The sequence below is a fragment of the Dipodomys ordii genome, unplaced genomic scaffold (genome assembly GCF_000151885.1).
Source record: "Dipodomys ordii isolate 6190 unplaced genomic scaffold, Dord_2.0 Scaffold79, whole genome shotgun sequence".
NCBI lineage: Eukaryota > Metazoa > Chordata > Mammalia > Rodentia > Heteromyidae > Dipodomys > Dipodomys ordii.
This window is the reverse complement of record NW_012267295.1, coordinates 1,052,097-1,062,624: the sequence shown is the minus strand read 5'-3', so window position 1 is coordinate 1,062,624 and position 10,528 is coordinate 1,052,097. Positions and strand designations below refer to the sequence as shown.

At 46.8% G+C, this 10,528-nt stretch overlaps 1 protein-coding gene across 2 annotated transcripts in view; it reads right to left on the bottom strand.

Annotated features, from left to right (window-relative positions):
* Positions 1–280: 280 nt before the first annotated feature.
* The window catches only part of Desi1 (desumoylating isopeptidase 1), a 25,048-nt gene continuing 14,800 nt past the window's right edge, over positions 281–10,528 (bottom strand). The window contains exons 2-6 of one of the 2 annotated variants that reach the window (XM_013024946.1): positions 8,837–8,858; positions 7,070–7,139; positions 3,608–3,717; positions 2,651–2,773; positions 281–594 (exon numbers count right to left, since the gene is read on the bottom strand). In XM_013024946.1, coding sequence (XP_012880400.1) covers positions 501–594; positions 2,651–2,773; positions 3,608–3,717; positions 7,070–7,139; positions 8,837–8,858 — 419 coding nt within the window. In that variant the 3' untranslated portion in view covers positions 281–500. The other variant, XM_013024947.1, reaches the window with a different exon arrangement.

Sequence of the window (10,528 nt, the reverse complement as noted above, 5' to 3'; positions counted from 1 at the left end):
TGGGGTTAGAGAGCCTGTAACTGGTCCCGTGTGCACCAAATCCTTTGGTTCATTTAATAGTAGAGAGTAACGGCTTCCAGGTCCTGGGTGCTGTACAATTCACAGGGTCCCGCAGGTGTGGTGACCTGGGCAGAGGGTTGGTGTTCCCTGGGAAGAGCTTCTAGGTTGGGGCTCTCCCAAACGGTGCCTCTTGCTTTCTGCTTAAACAAACCCCCTCCCTTTTTCCAGTGGAGGACGCTTAAGAAACAGCGTCAAAAGTGAACTCACAGACAAGACAGCCTTAATAAATTAGTATAATACTATTAGAAGGGGTGGCATTTTGTTTTGTTTCTTAGCAGCATTGTCCTACATGCAGCCTGATGATCTCCTTCCCTGGGAAATTTAAAAAGCCATCCCCTGGTTGTTAGCTCTGATGTAAAGTTATAAAATAGAAATCTGGTAGGGTTTGTTTTGTTTAAAAAGGAAAAGCCCTGGAGAGCGGGTGCTTCGCTGCCATCCTGTTAGCTCTGGCCATTGGGTCTGCCCACGCTGCTCCCTCCAGGAGGCTGAATCTGGATGGAGTCCAGGAGAGGCCGAAGGGCCTGTCCGAAGGGCCTGTGGGGAAACAGACATGAACTAGGAGAGCTCTTGAGGCTGGCCTGTCCACAGATGGCCAGCGGGCAGAGACATGGCTGTGGCAGTATCCCACACAAGGAAGGAGGATTCTGGGTACCTTGTTGAATTTGCTCACAGCCTCACACATCAGTATTTTTAGGGGAGCTATGGTTTGCACAAGTGTTCCCCAAAGGTCTATGTGTTAGAGCCCATAAACATTTGGGAGGTCGCGGAACCACTAAGCGGGTGGGGCTCCTGGCAGTCATCTGGTTACTGGGTGATCACAGGACCCCAGCCCCTCTTCTGCCCCGCTTTGCTTCCTGGCCACCCTGTGCTAAGCAGCTTTGCTTCCCTTTGTGCTCCCTACCACAGGCACAAAGGCAGCCGGGCCACGTGACCATGGACTAAAACTTCTTAGTCACTATGAGCCACAATATACTTTGCCTCGTTATAAACTGACATTCCTAGGCGTTTTATACCGTTACAGAACGCTGACCGTTACAGAGCACTTCAGCTAGCCTGTTCTGGCCTCACTTCCAGGGTCCACCCTCTGGCCCACTTCCTTACCACTGACAACTCTGAGACCCCAGAAGCTGTGGTTGGGACACATTAGCTACCTGCCGGGACTTGAGCTTTCTATGTGCAATGCACTTCTGTTATTCTTTAAAGTTACACCGAGGGACGCTGAGGCAAAAGGAAAAGAATCTTAGAAAGTCAGGAGAGGGGGCACAACGAGATTCATGTAGGAAACTGAAGTCGTTCAGACGATATAGAGAATATTCAGAAAAAAAATAGCCCAGCCCAGGTTTGTTAGAAGGCGTTAATGTCACTATGTAACTTAGCTAGAAAAATGACTACAAATACTGAAGTCAGGAGACTTTCCAAGATTAAAGCACCCTGAAGTAAGTGTCTGCAACACATGTCAGGTACGAGCTTCTTCGGTATGAGCTGCAGAGCAGCAGCTTTGAAAATGATTCCTCAGTTTAAGGCATGAAGTACTCCAAACTGTAAACAGATGAAATCTAGAATTATCAATTCTAATTCAGACAGGTCTAGGAACTCACTTATAAAATAGCTTGAGTTTGCTCAGTGTTGCCTTACATAGACTCCTTTGGTAGGACTCTGAACTTCTTTTCTTTTTTTTAGTGATGGTCCTGGGGCTTGAACTCAGGGTTTGGGCACTGTCCTTGAGCTTTTTCACTCAAGGCTAGTGTTCTGCCACTTGAACCACAGCTCTACTTTTGGCTTTTTGCTGGTTAATTGGAGATAAGAGCCTCATGAACGTTCCTGCCCAGGTTGGCTTTGAACTGTGATCCTCAGCCTCCTGAGTAGCTAGAATTACAGGTGTGACCACTGGTCCTGGCTGCCCCTTAGCTTTTTTACTCAAGGCTGGCACTCTACCACTTGAGCCACAGCTCCACTTCTGGCTTTTTTTTTTCTTGCAGGTTAACTGGACATAAAGGTCTTATGGATTTTCCTTTTTGTATGGTACAGGAGTTCTTTCAGGAGAGAACACCCCCCCAGATGATTACCCACAGAACTTGCCAAGGCAAAGTGCCAAAGGCCATAATAAGTTCCCCAAAATAAACCTCTACTGACAGCTGATTGCATAGTGCTAAGTTTAAGGACAAGTAGATCCTGATCTTTGACAAATAGCTAGGGGTGCAGGTAAAGAGTAATTACAACAAGTCGCCATTCCTGACCTAACACTGCTACCCACCCAACCCTTCATTTTAACTGGCACTTTGGAGAACGGCTTGCTTCTTGTACCAGGCACCAGGATGCTGTCCAAACACTGAAGCCAGTGGCAAAGTGTCAAGTGTGTTTCTCAGTTTTGTGGCAGTACTTGGGCCAGGGTAAAGTTGGTCCGGCTACGAGAAGGGTGGTGGTCATATGGGTACATGCCAGTGGGTGGAGACCCGCCACCAGGACAGGTCCTCCTGTGTTCTGCCACCATCAGGGATGGGAAGAGACCAGGGCCAGGGAAGAGACGCAGAGGATGAATGGAATTTTTCTAGGATGACTGATGTTGAGGCAGAGATGGAGGGGAACTTACGTGGAGAGAACTTCGGAGGGCAGGTCAGTGATATAAGATGGGATCTTCCGCCCAGTCAGGAACTGAGCCACTTCATTGCTGAAGGTGTTACAGTTGTGTTCAAATAGATTGTAGGCTTCACCTCTGTACATGCAACGAAAGGTTTAGAAACTAGATCTTACGTGGCAAAACTCATACCAGGTAGGAGTGAGAGGGCAAACCCACCCTCTCAAACACACCGAATGAATACTTGGTGTGTTGTTCCTCAAGCTCTAAGAACCGACTTACTAAGGGTGAACCGAAATGAAAATAGATGGCTCTAGAAATTCTTAAAGCAGAGCTACCGGGTTAGAGTGAAATCCACTGAAGCTTTTTTTTTTTTTTTTTTTGGTACCAGGCCTGGGGCTTGGACTTCGGGCTTGGGCACTGTCCCTGAGCTTTTTCACTCAAAGCTAGTGCTCTACCACTGAAACCACAGCTCAATGTCTAGCTTTTTTTGGGTAGTTCATTGGAAATAAGTGTTTCATGAACTTTCCTGCCCAGGCTGGCTTTAAACTGTGATCCTCACATCTCAGCCTCCTGAGTAGCTAGGATTACAGGCGTGAGCCACCAAGTGCCTGGCTGACTGAAGCTTCTTAAGAGAAATCTGCCTAAGTTTGCGCTTTATCCAATCCTGCCTTTGAAGTTCATGAGAAAGCACTGAGTCAGTAGAGGCTTAAAACTGTATTTGCTGATTTTAATCGGAGGGAATGAATAGCTCTTCTCTGCTCTCAAAGTGTCAGCAGAAAGCATGCTGGGATAGAATATCTGCTTGGAACAACTCTGGGCTCTTTGTAGCGTGGTGCCTTCTCTCTGTGTCCAGTCAGCAAAGACTAGGCAAGCTGAGTGCTCCAGGGATGGAACCCGCGCTGCCCTCCAGGGGTGAATAGCTAGCCAGAGAGACAGACACAACCAGACACCAGCTCTGTCCCCACTCACCGGAACAGAGACTCTCCCAGGGAAGATAGGTACTCTAGAAAAATTTCTTCTGTGACTTCTGTGCTCCCCACATCAACCACAGAGTCTGGGGGTCCAAGCAGTGTTCCTCCCTAAAAAAAAAGGCAATCCAAGGAAGTCTTTCAGTCACTGTCTCCGCTGAGCTGTTGGCTGATTCTCTTGCAGGCCCAACTCCTTATGCTGCCTCCTCACTTCCTCACTTCTCCAGCTGATACAAAGATAGAAACCCGGACTCTGTGGTCTCCTTTTGCCCCCAATATGCTTGAATATTAGGACTAGAAAGGATTAGAGATGACCTATGTTCAGGAAGTTCGTAGCCAGTTGTGATTGTGATATCCTGGGAGTCACTGGTAATAGAAAAGTGTGAAGGACCATGAGAAATCTGGCAGACACAGCAAATATTTCTAGAATTAAGTGCATCCCCCCCCCCCTTTTTGTGCCCGTCCTAGGGCTTGAACTCAGGGCCTGAGTACTGTCCCTGAGCTTCTGTGCTCAAGGTGAGCACTCCACCACATGAGACACACCTTCACTTCTGATTTTTTGGTAGTTAACTGGAGTCTCATGGACTTTCTTGCCTGGGCTGGCCTGGAACCGCGATCCTCAGATCTCAGCCTCCTGAGTAGCTGGGATGACAGGCGTGAGCCACTGGCTTAATGCAGTGCATTTTTTGATCTGGGAGGCTAGTCTGCTGAAGGTGATAGGGCAGGAGAGCCGCTGGCCGAAGATGCTTATTACAGAAAACCCATGGCCGTGAGCTGATAGATACCACAGGAGACTAAAGGAGACACCATGTGGACACCCCTAAGGAGAAGCAATGGGAACATGGAGGATGGCAGATGTAGAAAGGGCAAATAGCCCAGAGCAGAGCTGGCCGAAGAGGTCTTTCATGCCTCATCATGGAGCACCTATGTGGCTGACATTATTCTAGAGTTTGGGGAAAGCATGATGAGAAAGATAGGTTAGTACAGTACACAGGAGACAATTGTCCTAGAATTGTAGGAGATTAAAAAGGTCACTGTTGGACCCTCATTATTCACTCATATGACAAGTATTTATTGAGAACTTACTATGTGCCGTGCCTTATGGTAGGCACTGGGGGTACGATGTGCACAAAACAGATGAGATTCTTGCCCTCATGGAACTTAAAATCTAGCAGGGAAGGCAGACAAAAAAAAAATCCCCTCAACCAGAGTGCAATAAAGGTTATGCTGCTGCTGGGTACCAGTGGCTCACACCTATAATCCTAGGATGCTGAGGCTCATGGTTCAAAGCCAGCCAGACAGGAAAGTCCTTAAGATGCATCTCCAATTACTCACCAAAAATCCAGAAATGGGGGTGTAGCTCAAGTGGTAGAGGACTAGCCTTGAGTGAAAAAAGCTAAGGGACAGTGCCCAGGCTCCTGAGTTCAAGTACCAATACTGGAACAAACCAACCAACCAATCAAACAAACAAGAAAGAAAAGTCATGCTGGAGAAGTTAAAAACAATGCTATTTGTGAAGGATAAAGGAGGTGTACTGAGGTCAGAGTACAGGATTCACTGTCCAAGGTGTGCTCAAGGAATGAGGAGAGGACGGGGTAGAGTTGGGGTAGGGTTGAAAAGATGACAGAGGTCGGCTCAGCGGGGGTGCTAGAAGTCATGCTAAGAATTCTGGGTTTGTTCTGTTTTGTTCTGGTATTGGAGCCTGAACTTCCCTTAGCTTTTTCCACTCAAGGCTGGTGCTTTACCACTTGAGCCACAACTCCACTTTTAGCTCTTTACTAGATGAGTTTCTCGGATTTGTCTACACAGGCTGCCTGAAAATTGCAATCTTCTAATGTCAGCCTTCTGAGTAGCTAGGATCTGATGGATGAGCCATCCACACTTGGCTTCCTTCTGGGTTTTATTCCAAAAGCAGTAGGGAATTTTTTTTTTTTTCGGTCGTGGGGCTTGAACTCAGGGCTTGGGACTATCCCTCAGCTCTTCATCTCAAAGTGAGGGCTCTACCACTTGAGCAATAGTGCCACTTCCAGTTTTCTAGTGCTTTATTGGAGATAAGAGTCTCACGGACTTTCCTGCCTGGACTGGCTTTGAACCGTGATGCTCAGATTTCAGCCTCCTGAGTAGCTAGGATTACAGGCGTGAGCCACCAGCGCCTGGCTTTAGGGAAATGCTTTGAAAAGATCATTTTGCCTCCTGTATAAAGGACAAGGAGACCAGGTGGCCACGACCCAGGTGCAGGTTAGACATGAGGTGGTATGAACTAAGGTGAGAGGTCTGGAGGAATAGGAAGAGATGAGAGAGGCAGACTGATGACACATTCACAAGGTAGAACTAACTAGGCTTAATGAAGGATTTGTCTCCCAATGGGAGAGGAAGAAATACAAAATGGCTTCCCACATATAGCTCTGCAAATGAACTGCTGCTTGGTTTTCACTTGTGCACCTCCCATTACAACCTTTAGGTAGCTCTGACAGAAATGTTCTGCAAGAGGACATGGCTTTAGAGTCACAGAGATGAGTCTTAGGACTGATCCGGTCACAGGCTATATGCTTTTAAGCAACTCACTCATAGCTTGCAAGAAGCTTAGGCTCCATTCCTGTGGTCATATCACTATGACCTGCTTGGTGTGGACGCAGAGAGACCCACAGGGGCTCTGGAGCAGTGGCACTGACTGGGGTGTCTGGGAAGGGTGTATTGTATTTTATTTTTGGTGGCATTGCAGCTTGAACTCAGGGCATTGCATTCACTCCACAGATGTTCTACCACTTGAGCCACATCCACATGGAGTTTAGTGAATTGTTCTACCTAGGCTGTGATCTCAGCTTTTGAGTAGTTATGATTATAGGCGTAAGTCATTGGTGTCCAGCTAGAGAGGTATTCTTGAATTTTTCTTTTACTTTTTTTTTTTTTGAGGATGAGGGGATACTGCGAATAGAATCTAAGACATTAAACATGCTAGCACTCTATCACACCTGTAGCTCTTTTTTTTTTGTCAGTTGTGGGGCTTGAACTCTGGGCCTGAGCACTGTCCCTCACTCAGCTCTTTAGCTCAAGGCTAGTGCTCTTCCACTTGAGCCACAGTGCCATTTCTGGTTTTCTGAGGGTTAATTGGAGATGAGTCTCACGGCCTTTCCTGCCTGGGCTAGCTCTGAACCGCGATCCTCAGATCTCCTGTGTAGCTAGGATTACAGGTGTGAGTTACCGGCACCCGGCTACCTGTAGCTCTTAAATGAATCTTTTTTTTTGTTGTTCAAGACTGGGACTCAAACTCAGTACCTGACACTTTCACTTGTTGGTGCTCTGCCAAGTGAGCCACACTCCAACCTCAGTTTTTAGGAGGAACTATGTTACAGTCCTCTATATACTGGGCCAGAAGCCAGAGGCACCCAGAAGCAAAATTCTTGGTCTAGGGAGCCCCCAGGAAGCTGAGTCTGGAGGTCAGGGTGTAGGGGAAGACACTCACCGGGGGACAGCTGGAGATACCACCACTGCCAAAGAAGAACTCATCCTTGTGCACAACTATGGAGGTGTGCCTGCCACATAGAGAGACACAGTGAGCCAGAAATTAATACCTGTCCGTGAAAATCAAACATCACAACTCAAAGATGTAACTCTGGCGACCAGCCTTGGACAAATAGCCACATAAGGCCATGTGGCCATTCCTCTGTGTGGGGGTGGGGGGAAGGACTTTCTAGATACCCCCAAAGATAGTCAAATCTGCAGATGATCAAGTCTGTTATAAAATGGTGTAGTATTTGCATTGAATGTACGCAATCTTCAAATACATTTTTTGTTGTTGTTGTTGTTGGTTGTGGGGCTTGAACTCTGGACCTGGGCGCTGTCCTGAGCTCTTCAGCTCATGGCAAGTACTCTACCACTTGAGTCACAGCACCACTTCCGGTTTTCTGGTGGGTAATTGGAGATAAGAGTCTCAGGGACTTTCCTGCTTCGACTGGCTTTTCACCTCAATCCTCAGACTGAGAGCTGAGGCTGTCCTGAATAGCTAGGATTACAGGTGTGAGCCACCAGCTCCCGGCTTCAAATACATTTCAAATCATTTCAATACCCAAAATAGATGTAAATGTTGTATAAACAACTGTTACACTCTATTGTTGAATGAACAGTAGTTGAGAGTCTGCTCAATACAACTAATGTTTTTCCACATTTTTTTTTTTTTGCCAGTCTGGGACCTGAATTCAGGGTCTGGGCTCTATCCCTGAGCCTCTTTGTGTTCAAGACTAATGCTCTACTATTTGAACCACAGCACCATATCTAGCTTTTTCTGTTTATGTGGTACTGAAGAATGGAATCCAGGGCTTCATGCATGCTAGGCAAGCACTCTACCTCTAAGCCACATTTCCAGTTCCAAATAATATTGTGTGTGTGTTTGTGTGTGTGTGTGTGTTTGTGTGCGCGCCAGTCCCAGGGCTTGAACTCAAGGCTTAGGAGCTGTCTCTTAGCTTTTTTTGCTCAAGGCTGGCATTCTACTACCTGAACCACAGCTCCACTTTCAGCTTCTTGGTGGTTAATTGGAGATAAGAGTCTCATGGACTTTCTGCTTGGGCTGGCTTCAAATCTTGATCCTCAGATCTCAGCCTCTTGAGTAGCTACCTGGCTTCTGAATATTTTCACCTTGCAGGACTACACTCATGGATGTGGAGCGCTGGCAGTAGTGAAGATCAGGGTGCCTACATCTTGGCACTAGTGATGTCTTTTTTTTTTTTTTTGCTGGTCATGAGGCTTGAACTCAAGGCTTGGGCTTTGTCCTTGAGCCTCTCTTGTGTTCAAGGTTAGCACTCTACCACTTGAGCCACAGTGCCACTTCCAGCTTTTTCTGTGGATGGGGTATGGAGGAATTGAACCCAGGGCTTCATGCATGTTAGGCAAGCACTCTACCACTAAGCTACCTTCCCAGCCCCTAGTGACGTTCTTTGTAGATAATTACTTGTGCAGGAGGCTGTCCTGTGCATTATGGGATATTGAACAGCATCTCCAGCTGCCAGCTGCATCCTCCCATTCTGCCCACTGGTGGTGAGACATGTCTGTGGGCCTGCCAGTCCCAAGATGGGGTGGAGGGACAAAAACAAGAGCGGTGAGGCCGCGTTAGTTCTTAGAGATCAACAACAAAGACAGCAAGCCTTTGACCCGGGATCCGCAGACTGCACCTAACTTGTGTGGTGCTGCCGTATTTCATAAAGCAGTGAATGAAAGGAGTCTCAGCCCCACTTACCAGATGCCTTCCAGTTGTTTCCCTGTGGAGAGAAGAAGAGATTTAGCCACTTGGGACGAGACTAAATGGCCCTTAGCCTGAGTAGCTTTAGAATATCACTCAAACCTCTGGGAGAACTACACTCCGGAGATGCAGCTCTCCTCGTGGTATTAGGTGAAATTGAAAAGTAATCATAATCTTTTATCAGAAGGCAGGATAAAAACACTGGTGTAAATACACCCCAGGTATATGCCTGCCTTCCCTCTGGGGTCTAATTAACTCTGCCTTTTAAATTCCTTTGTACAGAATTCCTCTCATGTACAGAAGACTAGAGCGAAATAGTGAAAGTTGTTACTCATTTCTTCATTGAGGTGAAATCCCTAAAAAAAAAAAAGCCATATAATGTGTGTGTGTGTGTGTGTGTGTGTGCGTGTGTGTGCGTGCGTGTGCGTGCGCGCGCGCCCTGTTCCTAGGGCTTGAACTCAGGGTCTGGGGAGCTGTCTTTGCTAGTGCTCTAACTTTGGTGCTTAGTTGGAGATAAGAGTCTCCTGGACTTTCCTGCCTGGGGCTGGCTTTGAACGTCAATCCTAAGATCTCAGGTTCCTAAGTAGCTAGGATTACAGGTGTGAGCCACTGGTGCCTGACTTTTTTTTTTTCAGTCAGGGTCTCATGGAGTCTAGGCTGGCCTCATACTGGAAAGCTGTCTGCTCCTTCCTTTGAAGTGCTGGGATTATAGGTATGAACGTTTGGTCAGATAGTAAATTTTCTGTTTGCTGGAGTACATCTTGGGTGAGTTTATCTCTCTAAAGCCTCAGTTTCTCTAATATGGATTTATGATCAATAACAATGTTTATAAAACACCACAGTATGAGATGCATAAAAGTCTGAGGAAGAGAGGGTATTATCAGGCCTAATACTCTGTATTAAAAAGGTCAGAGTAGCAAATAAGATAACTTTTACTTCAGAATGGGTGTCTAAGATCTAAGTTCAGCACCGAGGGAATGACTCGGAAATGCTTAGTACGATCAGACGAAATGAAATAAGAAAAATGAAATGCAGCGAGTTCTTCCTGCTGTCTTCTGCCTCCAAAGGCCAGCTTCCTTTTCCCTAAGACATCTGTGGCTCTGGCTCACCAGATCACAAATGGATAGAGGGATGCTGGCCTGGGCCTTCTGGTGAAGTCCCCTTTGAAATGTGTAACAGACTCTGCCTTTATCCAAACTGAGCTGGAAGCTGGAGGATGATGAGACCTAGACTAAATGCTCTAAATGCTGGTGTGTGTGTGTGGGGGGGCGGCGCACGAGGGGGAGGGGGTGAAGGGGAGGGTAAATCCATTTAGAATTCCTATCTTCAGCTGCTGGTTCTACCTGCTTCTATGATCAATGGAGCTGTAGCTGGCCATCTTGAGAGGGAAGACTGTGTTTTGTTTTATGTTTCCTCTTCCTGGAGATCAAACCCACATGCTAGGCAAGTATCCTACCAGTTTTAACACTAAGCTACATCTCCAGCTCCAACGCAGTGCTTTAAATAGAGCCGGTGTATGCTCCCAGACTGCTTTTATAAAAAAAGATGCTCTCTAAATGACAGTAGTTTATTTCTTTTTTCTTTTTCTTTCTTTTTCTTTTTTTTGTCTGGTCGTGGGGCCTGAACTCTGGGCCTGGGCGCTGTCCCTCAGCTCTTCAGCTCAAGGCTAGCACTCTACCACTTGAGCCA